Source organism: Callospermophilus lateralis, chromosome 15 (assembly GCF_048772815.1).
Source record: "Callospermophilus lateralis isolate mCalLat2 chromosome 15, mCalLat2.hap1, whole genome shotgun sequence".
Taxonomy (NCBI): Eukaryota; Metazoa; Chordata; class Mammalia; order Rodentia; family Sciuridae; genus Callospermophilus; species Callospermophilus lateralis.
Window position 1 is genome coordinate 82910890 of NC_135319.1, and position 21330 is coordinate 82932219.

At 40.6% G+C, this 21330-nt stretch overlaps 1 protein-coding gene across 2 annotated transcripts; it reads left to right on the forward strand.

The window, feature by feature from the left end:
- Positions 1 to 448: 448 nt before the first annotated feature.
- On the forward strand, positions 449 to 20622 carry Dennd10 (DENN domain containing 10). 2 transcript variants are annotated; one of them, XM_076834144.1, is made up of 9 exons: positions 449 to 527; positions 3292 to 3488; positions 5903 to 5982; positions 10247 to 10395; positions 11669 to 11780; positions 13928 to 14028; positions 15877 to 15984; positions 16807 to 16901; positions 19379 to 20622. In XM_076834144.1, exons 1-9 carry the CDS (start codon positions 473 to 475, stop codon positions 19553 to 19555), a joined length of 1074 nt encoding a protein of 357 aa, XP_076690259.1. In that variant the 5' UTR covers positions 449 to 472; the 3' UTR covers positions 19556 to 20622. The 2 variants fall into 2 exon arrangements, with proteins under 2 accessions (XP_076690259.1, XP_076690260.1); XM_076834145.1 differs by lacking the exons at positions 449 to 527; positions 5903 to 5982 and having other exon boundaries at positions 3403 to 3488.
- Positions 20623 to 21330: the final 708 nt, after the last annotated feature.

Below are 21330 nucleotides of genomic sequence, written 5' to 3' on the forward strand. Positions count from 1 at the left end.
GTTGTCCATCTTCCTCACTAGAATGTTTGTGGTCAACACTGTTCCTGGTACGTGTTAGGTCCTCGATTATTTATTGTTTTCAATTTCCAAAAAGCTGGATGAATGAGTGAATGAATGAATGGGGGCATTCCCCCATCCTCGGGCGACCTCAATTTTCAAGAACTGGGTAACTTGTCCTTTGGAGCCAGTCTGCGAGAAGGAGCTAGAATGAGGAAGGTAGAGAAGCTTGGAGCGGGTTGAGGAGTTGGCCGATGAAGATCGGGTTAGAGAAACCGCGAGGGCCCCGGTGGTTGGGAGAGGTTTCAGCAGGTCAAGGTCCAGGGACCTCAGGATGCGGAGCAGGAAGAAGTCAGACCAGCTGAGGCGGGGCCGGGCCGGGCCGAGGTGGGGCCTCCTGCGAGGGGCGGGGCCTCCTTGAGGGGAGGGGCTGGCGGTCTGGGGCCAGAGCGGCGCGCAGCGGCAGCGGCAGAAGATGGCTGCGACTGGGGCGGCGGACACTCAGCTGATGCTCGGGGTTGGGCTGATCGGTGAGGACGCAGGCGCCCACCCCAATTCCGGCGCCGCCCGCGTGGGAGGCCGCGGCTCGGGTGGTGTTGGGCCTGGGCTGGGAGCAGCGGGGCCTGGCCTTCTAGGCGCGGGGGCCTGGCGCGCCGCCCTCGTACGGCCCCCCGCGGCCGCGCGTGGGGCCTGCCCGTCCCGAGGCCGCCCGGGCCACCCGGACGCCAGGACCGAGCTCCTCCAGCACGCCTGAGATTGCCCGGCGGAGCCCGAGGTTCGGGCTGCTGTAGACCTGGGAGACTGCCGAGGCCGGGTCGGCCGAGTCGGCCGAGTGGGAGCCGCTCCCGGGCGGCGGGGCGGGAGATGGCTGGCCATCTTTGCGGAGCAGCGCCGGCGGCCGCCGCGGAGCCCCGGCCCGGGTCGGGGATCTAGCGGTTGGAGACCCAGTGGCTGGGCCCGGGTGCTGGGCGTTACACACAGATTAACGATACCCCGTGTATCGTTCACCGGGGGGTGTGGGTAACATCAGATGTAAGCCCAGGGTGTCATTTGTGCACGACACACGCTAGGAAGTGACAGCCAGGACTGGAAAGCCCGGTTCAATCCCCAACTCATATCAGAGGAGAACTCCGGCATCATATGATCGAGCTTGTGCGCGGAGCTGGAGTTCCTGCATACTCTCCAGTGGGATCCCGGTTAGCTTTGAGGAGTTAGTGGTTGGGAGGTTCGTTGGATCTCGGGGCAAACAAGAACGTGTGCAGCGCTTGAGGGGTGGGCATCTCAAGGAGTCTTTTGTCAGTAGGTAACGGGCAGCACTCAGCTGCTTGAAGGAAAATAAACATCCATCGTTTCTTTTTGAAAAAGTCTTATTCTCCTGAGGTTTTAACACACCCTCAAATGCTCTTTCTATCCCCACAATGCATAAGAACATTGCTTAGACTTAGAGAACTGGAGACATGTGTTGATTATTTTTTCATTGTGTCAAAAGAGTACATTTATCAGGGAACAGCTTCCTGAATTCATTTCTAACCTGATTTGAAAACCGCTTTAAAGCAAAACCTAAAATCCAGCATCTTAGTCCTTCCAGAAGTTACTTCTGAATTAAGGACGAGGGAGACTCTGACTTTATCTAGTAGCAAGGAAGAAAAAGATGACTTATCATTGTGTGTGTGTGTGTGGTGCTGGGGATTGAACCCAGGGCCTTGTGCATGTGAGGCAAGCATTCTACCAATTGAGCTATATCCCCAGCCCCTTATCATATTTTTTAATTCAGAAGATTTGTTTTTCATATTGACATGCATTTAGAAGGGATTTGTTTCAAAATAAAGGTGGTGCCAGTGGTGTGGTGACATCTGTAGTCCCAGCTACATAGGGGATTGAGGCAAGAGGATTGCTTGGTTCAAGCCCAGGCAGAGCAACATAGCAAGACCCCATCTCTTTAAAAATTACTTTAGCCTGTTTTGGTGGCCCACACCTGTAATTCCAGCAACTTGGGACACTGAGGCTGGAGGATTAAGTGTAGGAGGCCAGTCTTAGCAATTTAGTGAGTTCCTAAGTAACTTAGTGAGACCCTGTCTCAAAATAAAAAATAAAAAGAGCTGGGCATGTACTCAATGGTAAAAAGCCCCTAGGTTCAATCCCCTGTACCCAATAATAATAATAATAAAATAAAAAATTTTATAAGGGGAGGGAGGGATATCCCTTTCCCATATGAAAAATGAAAGACCTGGTTTTGATAATTGTTGAAGATCAGTGATAGAGAAGGGAAATTAATTTTATTATTCTCTATTTTTTACATAGTTGATATTTTCCATAATACAAGAGCTTTTAAAATGTTTAGATTATTTAATCTAGTTACACTTAAAATCATACTGCATATATATCAAAACTTGTATTTAAAAAATTATATATATAAATATATTTTAAATATATGAATATATATATATATATATATATATATATATATATATATATATATATTTCCCCCCAGAGCCAAACTAGAAACTTACACATACTAGTTCAGTCCTCTACCACAGAACTGTATCCCCCAGTTCCCAAATGTAATTTTTACTGCTATATGTGCAGTAGGCTGTTTCTTTAAAGTTTAAGTTCTTTTTGCCTTGCTTCCCCCTACCCTTTGCTTTAAATCAATCAGGGCCTCTTGCATGATGCCAGGCAAGCACTCTACTACTCAGTTACAGTTATACCCCTAGCCCCATGAATTTTATTATTAGCAAAGTTTTCTTTTTATAATTGAGGTAGTTGATGATAAAGCTACACATATGACAGGATAAAACTTTATTATTATTATTTTAAAAACTTTAGGGACTGGGAATTTGCACAATTGGTATATAACATGATTTAAAAGAAATGACACCATCTTCTTCACTTCTTATTTAAAAAAATGTTTTTTTTCAGCACCAGCTTTGGGGTGCTATATCCCTTTTTCTTTTTCTTTTATAACAAATCTTTTCTATATTTATTAAAGATTCTTAGAACTAGATAAAAACTTAGTGTAATTACAAGTAAATAATATTGGTGTGGGAGGAGATAAGGAGGATATACCAAATATCTATAGCTAAATTTTCCTTTGTGATTTGTCATAAAAAAACTTTTACTCTGGTGTCTACAGTTCAAAATCATGAATTCATGGGAATTGGTGTCTCTAGTGCTCCAGGTTTCTTTGTAAAATGGGGTATTAAAACTGATTCCACTAGGTGCCTGTGAGTAACCAATCAATTCACTTCCTTGCTGCTGTTTGGCATTCTCACAGTGACCATCTTTCCACCGTAGAAAAGGACACAAATGGAGAAGTTCTGTGGGTGTGGTGTTACCCTTCCACGACAGCCACGTTAAGGAATCTGCTGCTCAGAAAATGCTGTCTCACAGATGAAAACAAACTTCTCCATCCCTTTGTCTTTGGGCAGTACAGAAGAACATGGTTTTATATCACAACAATTGAAGTTCCAGATTCTTCAGTTTTGAAAAAGGTATGACTGCAAAAATTTTAAGTGATATAAAATTATTCCAAAACTCAGCTTTAGATCTTATTTATGGAAAACATTGCTACTTTCATTGGGAATGTTTTCTTTCATACTTCACTCATTGATTCTATAAGTATTTTTTGTGGTTGGTAGAGTGGTAACCAATACTGACACATTTGGTCTCCTCCTTATCAAGGTCATAGTCGGGTGGAGTAAAAATGTAAAAGTAGTTTTAAAGCCATGACTGGTTAAAAGTGGAAAGAAGTATTCTTCCATAATTAAAAGCTATCTTAGAAGATATAATTATTCTTGTCAGATTTAAGTTTTTTTTTCATTTGCTTATAAATAATAAGGATATATTAGGAATTTAAAAATGATAATTAAGAAAATTCATGTATTGGGCTGGGATTGTGGCTCAGTGGTAGAGCGCTTGCCTAGCATGTGTGAGGCACTGGGTTTGATTCTCAGCATCACATACCAATAAATAAACAAAATAATTCATCAACAACTAATAAAAATGTTTTTAAAAAAAGAAAATTCTTGTATTAAGGAGGCTTTTATTGGTGTGTTGTTTCATAAGAATGGTATCAGTGAAAGGCTGGGAATGTAGCTCAGTGGTAGAGTGCTCGTCCAGAATGGGTGAAACTGGGTTCACTCCCCAGTACTGACAAAAAAATAAATAAAATAACAATAGTATCAATGTGACATGGTGAAATCATTACATGGTTATTGTGGACTTTCCTAATCAAAAGCAGGCAGGTTTTTCCAAAGGAAAGAATATTAGGTAGGGTTGGGGCTGTAGCTCAGTGGCAGAGCATTTGCCTAGCATGTGTGAGGCACTGGGTTCTCCTCAGCACCACATTAAAAATAAATAAATAAATAAAGGCATGCTGTCCATCTATAACTATAAAAAAGATTTTTTTTTTTTAAAAAAGGAATATTAGAATGAAGTGGCTGAACCTCTAGCATACACCATACACCAGAGGCAATTCTCTTCCCTTTTCTGGGTTAATTTTTTTCAGCTATAATGGAACTATATGAAGCATGTACAGAAAACGAATTTAAACTTAAGAAATTACATTTAAAATATCAAGAAGGCAACAATTTAGGAATGGTTACAAGTTTAAGACAAAACAGAGACTTATAATTAGAAAATGTAAATTTGCAAGAAGATAGGTTCCAAGCTGTTTTAAGATCTTTGGTGTCTGTCCTTAAAGTTTTTGATGAGAAGTCTTGATGCAGCCTCCAGTGGACTTATCTCATGTTTTGCACTACAGACTGCAAGTTATGGCAGCATCACTGTCAGCAAGATTTAGAGAAAGTTCTTAGGCTTCAAGTGTGATTTAAAAAAAATTTTTTTTCTTCAATGCTTTTGCTTTTAATAAAGTTCTGAATTTTGTCTTATTAATGGAAATATCAGGCATATGATTATCAGAAATGTATATTTACAATAATAGAGGCATATAAATAAATGAAGCTTGTTAGAATAATACCATTTATTTATTTATTTTCATTGTAGATGGACACAATATCTTTATTTATTTATATTATATGCATTGCTGAGAATAGAACTCAGTGCCTCACACATGCTAGACAAGGACTGTACCACTGAGCTACAACCTCAGCCCTAGTATAATACTCCTTAGAGCACTGTATAGAGTTGACTATTTCAGAATCTGACATGTATTTTGCTGTTTTCCATTCTGTCTCATTGATGAAAAACAGTTGCTAAATTGATAGGTCTGGTTCTTTTATATATGTAATATTTGTGGGGGTATGTGTGTATGTGCTTGGGATTGAACCCAGGGCCTTGTGCACGGGAAGCAAGCACTTTACCAACTGAGTTATATCCCCAGCCCTATAATGATGGAATTAAAAAAATTTTTTTTTAGTCGTAGATAGACACAATACCTTTATTTTATTTATTTGTTTATTTATTTTTTATGTGCTGCTGAAGATTGAACCTAGTGCCTCATACACACCAGGCAAGCACTCTACCACTGAGCTATAATTGCAACCCTCATAGGTCTGATTTAGTGGTCCTAGTTTTGCTTTGATGAGTGTTTTTAAACAAACACTGGCTACTAAAAACTTACCTTTTTGATATATGAGTGAAATTTTTTGTGTTTTTTTGGAAAAAGATTTCTAAAATTATTGGATTTTTATGTAGGAAATTAAATATCTGAATGTAAATATCTAACTAAATACATGTACATATAAATAAATACATACTTATCTATTATAAATAAACATATACAAGTAATAGAGAAGCAATTGAGAACTTTTTATATTTTTAGCTTTTCCTTTTAATGCTGGTATTTCTTGTACAAGAGGTTTGCTAGACCAAAGTAATAAACTACCCTTCTGTTAAAGTATCTATTAAATTCTATTAAGGTATCCTTTTTGTTTCTTTCGGACAGGTGACTCATTTTTCTATTGTTCTGACCGCCAAAGATTTTAATCCAGAGAAATATGCTGCCTTCGCTAGGATATTGTGTAGGTCTGTATGAAAACTGTGTTAAATGCTCATATGCCAAAATGAAGATCACACTCAATAAAGCAGATTTCTACATGGAGGAAGCCAGTTTCAGCCCTCTGTCCCCCTAACTCACCCTGTAGTGGCCCTCCAGAGCCTCTTTTGTAAAGAAGGACTTTCTGTTCTGCTTTGTTAATTTTGCGGCTGATCTGGGAGAATGGGCTAAGGGAAGAGAAAAAGCAGTTTGCATAGCTGTCGTAGTCTGGGTGCCTCAGGTTACTTGCCATTTTTTATCTGTTACTTCTACTGACTTTTAACCTAGGAAGTTTATTTTGCAGGATGGATAAATTAAATACTTGATGAAGTGGTAAGCTGGTTCATGTGTGTCCATATCTATGTATGGCAGTGATTTTGGGTAAAGTTAATAGATATTTTGAATTCTGCCAAAGCACAGAAAAATATTTTTTTAGCTGGACTGCTGAGGGGCTGGGAAATTGTGATTGATATATTAATTGTGATTCAAGTAGATTCTTTTAGTTTCATCCCTGCTATTGAAAATAGTTATCTAAAATACACCAATCTGGTTTTTTGTCAAGTATATCTAAATGACTTAATGAAATCGTGTCCTATTATTAGGGGCATTGACTCTTTAATGATGGAGGTTTCTATAAGTTTTAGTTTTCATGTCGTTCTTTTTAATATTACCACTTGAAAAAATTGCAATTCTAGATGTTATGTATAGTTTGTGGAAAAGTAGAAGAAATTGTTTTTCCCACTGTAAACCCAATAAATGGTTGTTTTTTTGCATTTTTCATGCTGCATATCCCCCTACATACATGTACACCAAACAAAAATAATTAAAAAACAAAAACTTAAATCTTATTACTTAAGGGTTTCAGTTAGATTATATTTTTGACTGAGGTTTTTACCATTTGTGCTGCTAGCTACAATAAGAAAGACCTCTTGCTGTTGTAAGGTAAATTCCAGGCACATAGCTCACTATGGAATATAAACAACTTTCTGCTATTGTGGCACTGACATGGAGGGTAGCTATGATTCCTAGAAGAGACGCTACCCAGAAGCCATAAACCAAAAACACTACAGAGGTATTTTTTAAAATATTTTTTTAGATGTTGATGGACCTTTATTTTATTCATTTATTTATATGTAGTGCTGAGAATCAAACTCAGTGCCTCACACATGCTAGGCAAGTGTTCTACCACTGAGCCACAACCCCAGCCTAACAGGTTTTTTTTGAACAAATACTGAACTCCCATTTCACTTGATGGAGTCAGGGTTAGGTTACTCAACTGAAATCCCTAGGATTCAGAAGGCAGGGTTGTTTCAGACCCCACTTCCTGTCCCGGAGGATACCTAGAGGGTCTTTAGCTTATGCAGTGCCTGGGTGTGGTAGCATTTTTGATTCTCTTCTCCATCATGAAGTAAAAGAAATAAGGACTTGGAGCTCTTGCCAGCCATCTCCTCTACCCCTACCCTGCATCACATGCCCACATGTATGTCTATGTGCTTATGCGCCGGCAAATGCTTCTTCATGGAGGTGAGGTCAGCATGGAGGTGCTCCTTCTACTTCTGGGCAGGGAAGTAGGCAGGCTTGCCTCCCACAACACATTGCTCACAGTGGCAGCAAAAGCCACATGCACAGGCTTCAGTCCCTTGGTGGCACCCTCTGCCGTGACCTCCTTTATCTTCTAGTCCCTGTAGCAGTGGCCCTGGTAAAGAACCATGGTTTTCTGAACACCTGGACTCAGCTGTGACAGATGTGACAGCCTATGGAGTCTGTCTGGACAAGGCCCACTGGATTGCACTGTGTAGTTCTCCCATGGAGTAATTTAGGAATTCCTTTCTCTGTTGTGTCCTTCACAGCCCAGAGTTGCCACCTAGGAAGTCATCTTATTCATCAACTTTTATGTTTGTCTTCTGCATTACTGTATATTATTTCTATTTTGTAATGTTAATGGCATTTTTGTTGGTGGCAATAAAACAGAATATTTTAAAGATCAATAATACAGAAGAGTATATAGTGAAAATTAAGATCCCTCCTCCCTGTTCCCCAGCCTCCCGTTTTGCCTCCTGACTCCCCCCATTCAGCCTTTGTGATCTTTTCTTTCCATCCTAACAAAGGTGTTTTCTTCATATATAAGCTTGATTTCATGGTTTTCCATTATGAAACCCCACTGTATTCATTGTTCTTCACCTCCCTTACCCCAGTTTATTTGAAATTAGGAAAAAAAAAAAAACCTGCTGATGACTAACAAAACTTGGTTACCAGTTAAAACACTAACGTTTAGCTCAGTCCCCACACTCAGGAGGCTGAGGCAAGAGGATCCCTTGAGTTCAAGAGTACAAGATCAGCCTAAGCAATATGATGAGACCCATTTCAAAAAAAAAAAAAAGCAGGGCACAGTCATGCTTACCTGTAATCCCAGCAACAAGGGAGATTGAGGCAGGAGGATCACAAGTTCAAGGCCAGCCTCAGCAACTCAGTGAGGCCCTAAGCAGCTTAGCAAGACTCTGTCTCAAAAGAAAAAATAAGAAGGTCTGGGAATGTGGCTAAGTGGCAAAACCCCTTTGGGTTCAATCCCCAATACCAAAAGGAAAAAAAAATGAAGTAAAAAACAGGAGCATTTTTCAATTAGTCTACAATAAGTATAATTTCAAGTGTTTTTTCTTTTTTTAAATATTTATTTTTTAGTTTTAGGTGAACACAATATCTTTATTTTATTTTTATGTGGTGCTGAGAATCGAACTCAGTGCCTCATGTATGCTAGGCGAGTGCTCTACCACTTGAGCCATATCCTCAGCCCCTTAAGTGTTTTTTCTTAAAACATCAGTGTTATTTTCTTCCCAACTTTCTATCATATCAGCTCCTGAAAGGCCTAGCTAGACTGAATCATATCTTTTTTTTTCTTCTTCTTCTTCTTTTGGAGCTGGAGATTGAAATTCACTCATGCTAAGCATGCGCTTTACCACTGAGTTGAACCCCAGCCCCAGGCTTATTTCTTAAGCAAAATTTAGGTTTAGTTGCTCACAGGAAAATATTTCAAGGGAAGAGACTGACTCTGTGTGAGCTATAAATGCAGCCAGTTTCCTGTCAGCATTTTCTGGAAGTCTTAATTTGATGACGAATGTCTCTAGTGTGCATTTATCACTGGAAACTTAAAAGAGCTTGGATTTTTTAATTATCTAAATATAGCCACCTCTGGGAGCTCTGATAATAAGTATAGGTTCTACAACTAATTACTGCTTTCTCTGTGAACAACGCGGAAAACTCTTTTCTTGTCAAAGAAAATCGCAGCAATAAAACAAAGTTGTATGACTAAAAACACCAGTTGTGAACAAAGACATAACAGGAGATAAGAATATGATATTCTTGAGAATAATAGGGACTCGGAGAGTCCATAGTCTCTTCTCCTGCTGTAAGGAATCATAGCAGTCTTCTCCAGATGTAAGGTTAGAGCTGCTTTCAAAGAACTGTTGAAGATCTGTCAAGTGTTTTTTTTTTTTTTTTTTTTTAATATTTTAAAAAATATTTATTGGGGCTGGGGATGTGGCTCAAGTGGTAGCACACTCGCCTGGTGTGCATGCGGCCCGGGTTCGATCCTCAGCACCACATACAAACAAAGATGTTGTGTCCGCCGAGAACTAAAAAATAAATATTAAAAAAAATTCTCTCTCTCTCTCTCTCTCTCTCTCTCTCTCTCTCTCTCTCTCTCCCACTCTCTCTTTAAAAAAAAAAATATTATTTATTTATTTATTTAAGGCATAGATGGACACCACACAATGCCTTTATTTTTATGTGGTGCTGGGGATTGAACCTGGGTCCCGCCTGTACGAGGCAAGCGTTCTATCGCTGAGCCACAATCCTAGCCCCACTTTTTTTTTGTACTGGGGATTGAACTCAGAGGCACTGGACCACTGAGCCATATCCTCAGCCCTATGTTGTATTTTTTTTAGAGACAGGTTCTCACTGAGTTGCTTAGCACTTCACTGTTGCTGAGGCTGCCTTTGAACTTGAAATCCTCCTGCCTCAGCCTCCCTAGCCACTGAGATTACAGGCGTGTGCCACAGTGCCTAGCTGTCAAGTATTTTTATTAAATACATTTACTACATAAATTAGAAAAGTAATACATGTGAAAAGATTTAGGCATTCAAGTGTATGAGCAAAATGGCTTTAGATTCTTTAGAAAGTACCAGTGCTTAGCCTCAGTGCAATTCTCTGATTAATGCTGCCGAAGTAAAAGCAGTCATCTTTTTCTGTTTCTTTCAGAATGTACCTGAAACATGGGAGTCCAGTTAAAATGATGGAGAGTTATATTGCAGTTCTTACCAAGGGGATCTGCCAGAGTGAAGAAAATGGCTCTTTCCTTAGCAAGGACTTTGATGCTCGAAAGGCATACCTTGCAGGCTCCATCAAAGGTAAACAAACAAAAAGAGAAAGAAAAACTCAGGCCATGAACAGAATCTCTGAGGCAAGGCCTGCCTCTCTGTAGACTGTTGTACCACCCCTCCATACATTCTTTTCATCTGTGTAACCTGCTGCCTACATAGGAAAGTGTTTCAACTCCCATATTTTCCAATTGGTTTAGAATTCTGTCAAAGGAAAATATTTTTGTGCCATTAATTCCTATATTACTCTATTACCACAGAAATGTTCTTTCATCTTAGTGCAGTAGCTTTGCATGCCTATAATCCCAACTGCTCAAGAGGCTGAGTTAGGAGGATCTCAAGTTGGAGGCCACACTGGGCACCTTGGCAAGACATGTCTCAAAATAAGATAAAGAGGGTTAGGGATGTCGCTCAATGGAAGAGCACTTGCCTGGCAAAGAAAAGCCCTGGGTTTCAATTTCCAGTGTCTAATACCCTACAAAATGGAATGTTCTTCCACTAGCAAGTTGAACTTCATGGCTCAAGGTCTCTACTGACTTCCACAGTTTTTCTTTTCCTTAGATCTTATCAGTTAGTGCTTCCATCTGGAAAGATCAAGCCCTAATCTAACGCCCAGCTAGGAAATCCAAAATGGCAGAAACCCCAGACTAAGCCCCAGACTTTAGGGTTTTTTAGGAGGGAAACCTGTTTCCCTGCCTTTTGCTTTTGATCTCCTGTCCTTTGTGATTTCTAAGCATCCTGTTGAGGTGTTTAGTGTTCTTTAAGCTAGCTGAAAAAGAACTAAAATAATGGATTTTGGTTTTGTTTTTTGTTTTAATTAGGTGATTTTTTTTTCTTTTTTCTCTTTCTCTTTCCCTCTCTTTCTCTCTATTCCCTCCAGCACTGGGGATGAATCCAGGGTCACTATACCACTGAGTTACATCCCAAGAATTTTTTATTTTATTTTGAGACAGGTTCTCACTATACTGCCTAGGCTGGACTCAAACTTGGAATCCTCCTACCTCAGTCTGGAGGCAGAAGTAGCTGGAATCACAGGGGGGTACCACCGTGCCTGCTTAGTTAGAAATTTTTGTGACACAGAAAGATGTTGGCTCCCTTATCATTTTGGCTTCATCTTTGCATCCAGCACGTGGGTAGATATGCCTGTCCACCAAATGAGGTGTTTTTGTGCTTAAACATTTGCCTAACTTTTTTCTCTGTATTAAAAATAATTCTGCATTCATATGACAAGAATTCTTTCTGTTAAAAACTTTATACCGTTATGTAATATTGACTGTAATAACATGATCATTTTTCTTTTAAGACATTGTATCTCAATTTGGAATGGAAACTGTTATCTTACACACGGCATTGATGCTAAAAAAACGAATTGTTGTCTATCACCCTAAAATAGAAGCTGTTCAGGAGTTTACCAGGTATTGTCACTGATTGTCTTTTTGTGTATGTATGTGGTATTGGATATTGAATCCAAGGGTGCTCTACCACTGAGCTGTTCCCCCAGCCCTTTTTATTTTTGCTAAATTGTTGACCTTGAACTTGGGATCCTTCTGTCTCAACCTCCCAAGTCACTATGATTATAGATGTGGGCCACTGTACCTGGCTCTTGTCACCAATTATTAAAAAGCACAAACCCTTGGCGGACAGTTCAGAACACTAGCTGGTAACATGTGCTCTGTTCTGTTGCACATTTGGTATAAATAGCATGTATTACTCTGATGGTAAAATACCATTGGGGTTTAATGTTTCAGTCTAGATCTAGTGGTTCAAGGTCACTGGATTTGGACAGGTTCTTCTTTAACTTTAGAAATGGGTCTATTTTAAAAACGGGACTATTTTAAAGCAAGGAGTTAGCAAACTTTCTTTACCAGGGAATGAATATTATAGACTTGTGAGCTACATAATCTCTATCCTAACCACTTGGCTACTTGGCAGCACAAAAGCAACCACAGACATGTAAGTGAATAACATGGCTGTGTCAATAAAACTTTATTTACAAAGACAGGCAACTGGCCCCCGGGCCATAGTTTACTGACCTTTATTTTAAGGATAAGTTTTTGTTTCTTCTATTCCAATTTGCCAATCTCTCTTATTGTTAAAATAAATGTACTTTTTTAAAAGAGTTTTTATTTAACTTTTTCTAACTTTTTCTTAGATCCTTTTGAAAAGCAGGAGGAATTAGCATTTGTGGTAGGTTTACTGTATGTAAGATACCTTAAATTGAAATAATTTATTTATTGGGATAGGAACTCTGCAAGGATACATCATTGCCTTGTTTTATGAATGAAAAAATTGAAGCTGGGCTGGGGATATAGCTCAGTTGGTAGAGTACTTGCTTCCCATGTACAAGGCCCTGGGTTCAATACCTAGCACCAAAAAAAAAAAAAAAAAAAAAAAAGAGGCTGAAGAGATTAAGTGGCAGGATACTAAGGAGAAAGGCTTTGTAGTCAGAAAGACCTAGGTTCAAATCCTAGGAGGACAACTTGTTAGCTTTGTGACCACATAAAAGATGCTAAGTGTTTCTGAGCCTCAATTTCTCTGTCTCTGAAGGCAGGATCATAATACTTTATACACTGGTTTTTAGGACTGAACATAATTTATGCCCATGTGCTTAGTGTGTGTCCTGCCCTTCATTCTTGATTTAGAGGTGACTACTGTTCATGATTGCTTCCTAGTAAGTGAGAGGGCCAGAATTTGAATCCTGCCCTCTCTGGCTTTAAAACTCTGTATGTTTCTCCCCTCTCACTTGTTCTGCCTACATGTATACTTCTTAGTGAAGCAGGACACTCTTTTTAGTTTTTGGCAGGGCTTCCAGTTGAACCCAGGGCCTCCTGTACACTAGACATGCACTCCACCACTGAGCTGCACCCTAGCGCACACTTTATACTTCTTAAACTGCAGTGTCCACAGCTTCTGAGATATGTCACCAGGCACCAGTGTGTTCCCAAAGCCACAGTTAACTTTGGCACATCTTTCTGTAGTACAAGTTTTTTTTTTTTAATTTTTAAAAATATTTATTTTTTAGTTTTAGGTGGACATAATATCTTTATTTTATATTTATGTAGTGCTGAGGATCAAAACCAGTGCCTCCCAGAGTATTCTACTACTGAACCACAACCCCAGCCCTATAGTACAAGTTTTTTTTAATGAATCTTACACTATCTGAAAACAAACACAATGTGGTTTTCAAGATTGACTGGAATTTTAGATTTAAATGAAAGACTTCCAGAGGGACAGGCCACTTTGGTTGTCACTCCCAGTCTTTCTCTCTGTGGCAGGCTGCAGAGTGGGATGTTTCAAGGAAAACATTAGAATCATCACTCTTTGCAGATCCTTGGAAACCTCAACTTTTTGTAGCCAGAATGACCCCAAAAGCTAAGTTTCAAACATGGCATTGCTTTGATATGCAGCCTGGATGTGTTAGCACACTTGGGCGTGGTCTTACCTTTGCCTCTGACTTACCGCAGGACTCTACCCACTGAATTTTCACTACTGGAAGAAAGGGAAAGTTCTCTAAGGTGTGGGCCAGCAACCAGGTGATTGAGTTTTTGCCTTGATTCCCCAGGACTCTGCCTGCCCTGGTGTGGCATCGACAGGATTGGACCATCCTGCATTCTTATGTGCACCTCAACACTGATGAGCTGGAAGCCCTGCAGATGTGCACAGGTAGACAAGAGCATTCCAGGGGAGGAAGGACCCTGCTTGAAAGAGGGTTTATATTTTTGTTGTTGATTTATGGTGTTGGGGATTGAACTCATGGCCTCACATGCTAGGCTAGTGCTCTACCACTGAGCTACACCCTCCCCACCCCGGTTTAAGTTGTGTGTGTGTGTGTGTGTGTGTGTGTGTGTGTGTGTGTGTGCGCGCGCGCGCACGCTCATTCCTGAAGGGAATCCTGATCATTGTTATTTCTTTGGCAAATGCAGTGGTTTTTTAAAAAATATTTTTAACTTTTGAAAAAATTGTTATAAAATAAAGTTTATTATTATAACTATTTTTAAGAATATTCACATTGTTATGTAGACATCAGCAAAATGCAACATATTTTTTTTTGGTACTGGGGGTTGAACCCAGAAACACTTAAAAACTGAGCCACATCCCCAGCCCTTTTTATTTTTTAGTTGTTTTTTTTTTTTTTTTTTTTTTTTTTAGTTGTAGATGGACGATATCTTTATTTGTTTATTTTTATGTGGTGCTAGGGATCGAACCCAGGGTCTCATGCATGCAAGGCAAGCACTCTACCACTGAGCTACAGCCCCAGCCCTTATTTTTTAGTTTGAGACAGATCTCACTAAGTTGCTTAGGACCTCACTCAGTTGTTGAATCTGGTTTTGAGCTTTCAATCTTCCTGACAGCCTTTTGAGCTGCTGGGATCACACCACAGTGAATTCTTACTTTTAATGCACTGGAATTTATTAGAGTTTTATGATTTTTAGAAAAAAAAATCTACACTACAGGAGTAAAGAGATAGTCTCCCCCTTGGTTATTTTTTTGTTTGTTTTTTGTTTTTTTGAGATGGGGTCTTGCCATGTTTTTCAGATTGGCCTTGAACTCCTCAGCTCACGTAATTGTCCCACCTCAGTGTTCCAAGTAGCTGAGACTGTAGGTACATGCCTTGGCACCCAGCTTCTCTTATATTTTCTAATCAAAACTGTTTTTCTTACACATTCTACCTGGAGTTATTTTTTTGTGTGTGTGTGTAGTAAGTTGACATCTGATTTGTGTGTGTGTGTTGGGGGGATTGCTGCGGATTAAATCTAGTGCCTCATGTGCTTAGTATGATTTACACCCCAGCCCCTGATCTCATTTATTTTCCACATGGATAACCACTTGGCCCAGGACCTTTATTGAATAATTAGCAATCAGCAGTGTCATTCTGGCAGGTATCATATTTTCTCATGTGATTGGTATGGGTCTAACTTTTAGTAGTGGGTTTTGTTTTTATTTCTTTAGTTTTTTGAATATCCTTACTTGATAAAAGAAAAATTTGCAATGATTAAAAAAAAAACATCTTTCAAATTATATTGCTCTGTGAAATTAAAACAATCTGGGAACATTGTCTTAACACCAATTCTTGAGTTGTCGAGATTCCTTTAGCATTTATGATATCAGATCTGAAAGCAGAGAATGATGCCCTGTCCATGTAGTCCCTGAGAACACAACATTTGGCTCTGATTCCCTGGGGACAGATCTGAGGTGGAAACATCAGTTAAGTGAGTCTGTGCTACCTTCGGCCTCCTGGCATTGTTGACCCAGAAAGCAGTAACTGAACAGTTACTTATGCCTTATTCCTAATGGCAAAGTCAAATTCTGGAATTCTGAAATTCGTGTGAATTTCTTTAGGCACCGCCAGTCAAATACTCTTAATAAATGTCACAGGATACAGCAAAAGTTTCAAAATAAATAAAATCATGAAGATAAGTAACTGGTGAGCTCTTAGACGCAAATCCCTTTTGATACATTCACAGTATGATTGCTTCCTGCTCCAGTAATTTGGTCATCTTTGTGATACAGGTTACATTGCTGGGTTCGTAGACCTGGAGGTGAGCAACAGACCAGATCTCTATGACGTGTTTGTGAATCTGGCAGATAGCGAGATCACCATTGCTCCACTTGCAAAAGGTTAGTTCCCTAGTGGCTGCACTCAAGGCCTGCTTAGCCTGCTCTGCTGAAGCTGGAGGGGCTTTTCAGTATTCATCCCTAGACCTAGACTGTTAGTAGTGCAGATGGAATTACTGATCCCAGCTTTTGTGTGGTCACTTACCTTTCTTCTAAAGGTGGGGGCTGTTGAATGTCAGCTCATTAGGATCATTGATACATAGATTTTTCCATTATACTGGATCTATAAAATGGGCTTATTCCATGCAGCACCACCTGAATGGAGTGGCAAAGGAACTTTCTGTTAATGATGCTGCGGACAGTAGCAGTGTTTATAATTTATGTCATTTAGGTTGTTACCTTTGCTCATGTTTTATGGACTTTAACACACAGAATGCGCAGTTGACTTCTGCAGAACTGACAGGAAGCACTTTTTTCACAACATTCCTTTCATAAAGATTTTCTTACGAGGAAAAATTCTCAACTGTAAAGACTTGGACAAGGAAGCCAGACTCTTGCCTTAAAGTCACAGCTTAATTGTAGTCTAAAGTTTTCATTAGGTTTTGTCCGGAAAGAAAAATAAAAATTCATATCAGGTAGGTGTGGAGGGGAAATCTGGTTTGGTTTTGACATGCTTTGTGTTGAACCATGAAGTGTATAGATCCAATTATGCCCTATCCCCTCGCATTTGTCACGTTGGCGTTTGGTAATAAAGTGGAAGTGTGCGGGGTCATCTGCTGCCTTTTGATTAATATGGTCTTTCAAGTTTTTAGTTAAATGGCATGGTTATTTTTATTCTTTAAACTTCTAAATATTCACACAACTTATTTATCTTGCTCTCACCAGAGTCCATGACAATGGGAAAACTGCACAAAGAAATCGGCCAGCTAATTGTTCAGTCTGCAGAGGATCCAGAGAAGTCAGACAGCCAGGTTATACAGGTGACTCTTTGACCTGCTCATTCACTAGAAGTCCCCAGCAGCCTTGTTGAGTGGCACATCCAGCTTGTTCTGTGCTGTGCACAGTAGCAGAGTGACGTACCGGGGGTCAGGCCAGCAGCAAGGGCTCAGGTGGGGGTTTGCAGCATGGCCGTGGTGATGATGGGTTGGCAGGGGTGGCTACTGTGGCCTGGTCAGTTTATTAGGCTCCAGGGAAAGGTCTTGTAGGGGCTGGTGCTGATGCCGACCACTGGTGGTAAGAAGTGAACAGCCAAGCAGACTGGTATGCATTTTGGGCTGGCCAATATATTTTTCTCCTAGGGGAATTTTCATAGAGGAACAGATTGTTGAGTGCTGCTGAGCAGGGAACTAGACAGATGCTAGGAGTTAGCTTTGCCATATTGTCTTTAGAACAGCAGTAGTCGTGGAGTCAAGGCTGCCGTCACACGCTGCACAGACAGCTCCTCTTTGGGGTCTGTCTGTCAAGCTGACCACTGTCCATGTGCACCAGTTGGCACCCTCTCCTCTGCCCTTGCCAGAATGGGATAGCAAGGGCTTATGTTTCTGGGGCCTTTCCACATGGTGCCAGAGTCCCACTTCTCTTGTATTGCCTAGTCTCCTCCCCCTAGCCTGCAACCCCTTTGTATTTGGCCTGTTCCCAGCTCCTTGCTCCTCTCCTGAGGAATACGGCCTGCCCTCTTCCAGTGCCTGCTCCGGATCCTGTCTTAGACCCTGGGACTGGGGAGCCTAGAAAGACTGTCTCCCTTTGTCTGCATCTGAGGCACCTGGGGGCACCTCTGGTAATCAGGCTGTACTCGCCTCATCCCACCTGGCACACTTCTTCACATATCTGTTTACCCAGACAGTACTCATCAAGCAGTGAATAGCATAGACACGGTGGTGAGCAGAGCCCCTGCCCTCACAGAGCCTGTGTTTTAGTGGAGCAGATAAGTAAAAACGAATACACAACAGGATGATTGTGAAGCTTAGTAAATACTGTGTTGAGGTGGCCGAGGGGGTAAGACAGCCCTCTGAGCAGGACATGAGGGGCCACAGGATTTGGCAGGGACTGGCCAACAGCACTGTTCTTCTGTTCAGTGCTGGCGGCCTGTCCGGTTGTGGCCAGGAAGAGTGGACAGGTCTTGTTCCAAGGACATGAGACAATCTGCCGATGCTTCTTTCCTACCATGTGAATTGGCACTGTCCCCATCAACATGACAGTAAAAAACACTATTATATAAATTTGAGTTTGGGATATTTGGATTTGGTTGGATTTGGATTGTTTTTCATGGAATAAAAGTGATACATAAGCCAGGTACAGTGGCACATCTCTGTAATCCCAGCAGCTCAGGAGGCTGAGGCAGGAGGATTGGGAGTTCAAAGCCAGTCTTAGCAAAAGCAAGGTACTAAGAAACTCAGTGAGACACTATCTCTAAATAAAATACAAAATAGGGCTGGGGTGTGGCTCAGTGGTAGAATGCACCTGAATTCAATCCCTAGCATCCCAAAAAACAAAAAAAAATGTGATACTTAGATGACTCAGTATAAAAAGTGTGAGACCTCAGGGAGAGAAAGTGAAAGCACAGCATGTTGTAAATTCTGAAATACAACTGAGTTAATGATGTCAGCAAACCAGGAAAAGGCATGATTGTAACAGGAGCTTCAGCAAGTCCTCAGCCCTCAGAGGAGTGTCAGTGAACAGGAGGAAAGCCCATGGCAAGTGCTGGGTTATTTGTCCCTGGCAAAGAGGGCTACTGAGAAGAGAGATATTCAAAAAATAATCAACATGGAATGACCGTGATTCAGCAATGCACTTCTAGGAATATACCCAAAAGAAATGAAAGCAGGGACTCAAACAGGTGTCTGTACACCAGTGTTCATGGCAGCATTACTCTTAATCCACACAAGGTGGAAACAGCCCAGGTGCCCACCAACAGATGAATGGGGAGACAACAGGTGGCACATAAATACAATTGAATATTATTCAGCTTCAGAAAGAATGAAGATCTAACACATGCTGCATTGCAAATGAACCTTGAGGACATCATGATGTTATGCTAAGTGAAATAAGCCATTCACAAAAGGACAGATACTGTGTGATGCTACTTAGATGAGGTACCTAGAATAAAAGGTCGCTAGAAGAAGCAGAATAGAGCTCCACAGTGTTCTGAGGGGAGGAGAGGGGAGAGGAGGAGGATTATTGTCGATAGGGATGGAATTTCTGATTGGGATAGTGGAAAATTTCTAGAAATAGTGGTGATGGTTGTGCAACATGGTGAATAAACTTAGCACTCCTGCAGTATATACTTAAAAATGGCTAAAATGGTTAAAAGAATCAATGATATTTTTCTAAGTCATTTTGTTTCACAATGTATAAAGTTAGTTTGATAAATTATAAAATAGCAGGAAGAATTCTAGGGAATAACTGTTGAACCTTTTACATACTAACACTTTGCTTATTTTCCTATTCTATTGTAAAGGATATTGCCCTAAAAACAAAAGAAATCTTCACCAACCTAGCACCATTTTCTGAAGTTTCGGGTGATGGAGGAAAACGAGTCCTCAATTTGGAGGCGCTCAAGCAAAAAAGATTTCCACCAGCAACAGAGAATTTCCTTTACCACCTAGCAGCAGCCGAACAAATGCTGAAACTCTGACTGTGAGATAGGATGTGCACTGGTGACCGCTGGAAAGCTCTCCTTCCACTCTGGTTATCCGTTGACTGTGGAAAATACTGGAGATAAGAGGAAATGCTATATTTTCAGTGATTTATTTGAAAGTATTGAGGTTTGACCTGAAAAACACTGAAACACATGAAAACACTTGTGATTTTCTCCCAGCTATGTTTCCTGCCTGCTGTCAGCGTCTGACAAAGTGCTGTCTGTAACTATTCCATGTGAGGAATGCCTCTGCCCAGTGTCCTGGAGTGAGGGGAAGCTCTGTCCTTGGGCAAATCACAGCTGATGCAAAAGCCTTCATTATTAGTTCCCCTGTGTCTCACCATGTACCATAAACTAACAGTTTGTTACCAGAAAGCTGCCTGAAATTTTGCTTTTGTAATTCTAGGAAGAACTTTCATTCCTCATGAGGAACTCTTCTTTCTGAGCCAAACTGCTAAGTTTTCTGCAGAACTGTCTAAAAGATCATTCAAGAGACCCTGCAGTTGCACTTTCTTATAAAAGAAAACATTTTTTTCTTGGCCTTTGAACATTTTGCCTATATTATGAGGGTTTTGCATAGATTTTATACTTTAATAATCCATATTTATACTCCCACAGAAGTGACTGTTGGGCAGCTGAGCCATTAGACCTCTGCAGCTAACCCTGTGCTAGCACTAGTCTTCAGAGGAGATGCCAGTCCTTATATGGTAGAGCAAATAACCCATCTTGAGTATTAGTGTCTTAGGACTGAAACAGTGATTTTTTTTTTTTTTTTAATAATCGGTAAAGGAATATGAGAATCAGCTTCTTGCAGGGGCCAAAAATTAGAGAATGTCTCCAAATGACTTCAGTAAAAATAATTTGGCTACAGATCAAGGTGACCGTTCTTATTCAGTTGTATACCTTCATAACTGGAGAACTAAAATTGCCAAATAAGCCTAGAGGTCAAAATTATATACTTGTTATTTTGTTATGTATATTCATATTAATTTTGAAAGATTACTTTTTACTCAAAACTGTTGTCCTTGAAATCTTACCTGGAAACATGTTTGCAAAGCAAACTATCTATTGGATTTTTCTTTTTTCTGGGTGTTAGACAATTGTTAAGTAAAAACAAAAATAGCCTTTTCCCCTCCTTCCTTAGGCAGGGCCAGAGAGGACCTGAAATGAGATGATGTTTACTGAGGCAAATGATTGAGAATTAAATCTGCACTTTATGAATATGAATACTAACACCTCCCCCCTTTTGGGGGGAGTAATATTGTATTAGCTAATGGACAAACTTGTTAAAATTACAAATTAATGATGCAGAATTAAAATGGCTCTCTCTCATTCTCCCTATTCCAAGTAAGAGAAAAAAAAAATCCTCTTTTCCAATTGCTAAGGGACTGAGGAGTTATGAAGAGTTGTCTGGAAGGTAAAGCAGTCTCCAGGCTATAGCGAGGCTCCCAGCCTTGCCCCACTCCACCCCCACTTCCAGGAGAACTGTCCTGGGAAGAGGCCTTCACGCTTCTACTTGCACATCTGTAAGTGGCTGAACCTCCATTAAGCCTTTGTCCATTATCTGCCTGTGTATGTGCACTGGGATTTAACCCAGGGCGCTCTACCACTGTCCTGTATCCCCCGCCCTCTTTACTTTGCATTAGTGCTGGACTTGAACCTGTGATCCCCCTGCCTCAGCTTCCCAAATCATTGGGATCACAGGTATATACCACTGCACCCAGCCCATTCCCCCTGCGTGCCCCCAACCCCAACCCCTGACCAGTACTGGG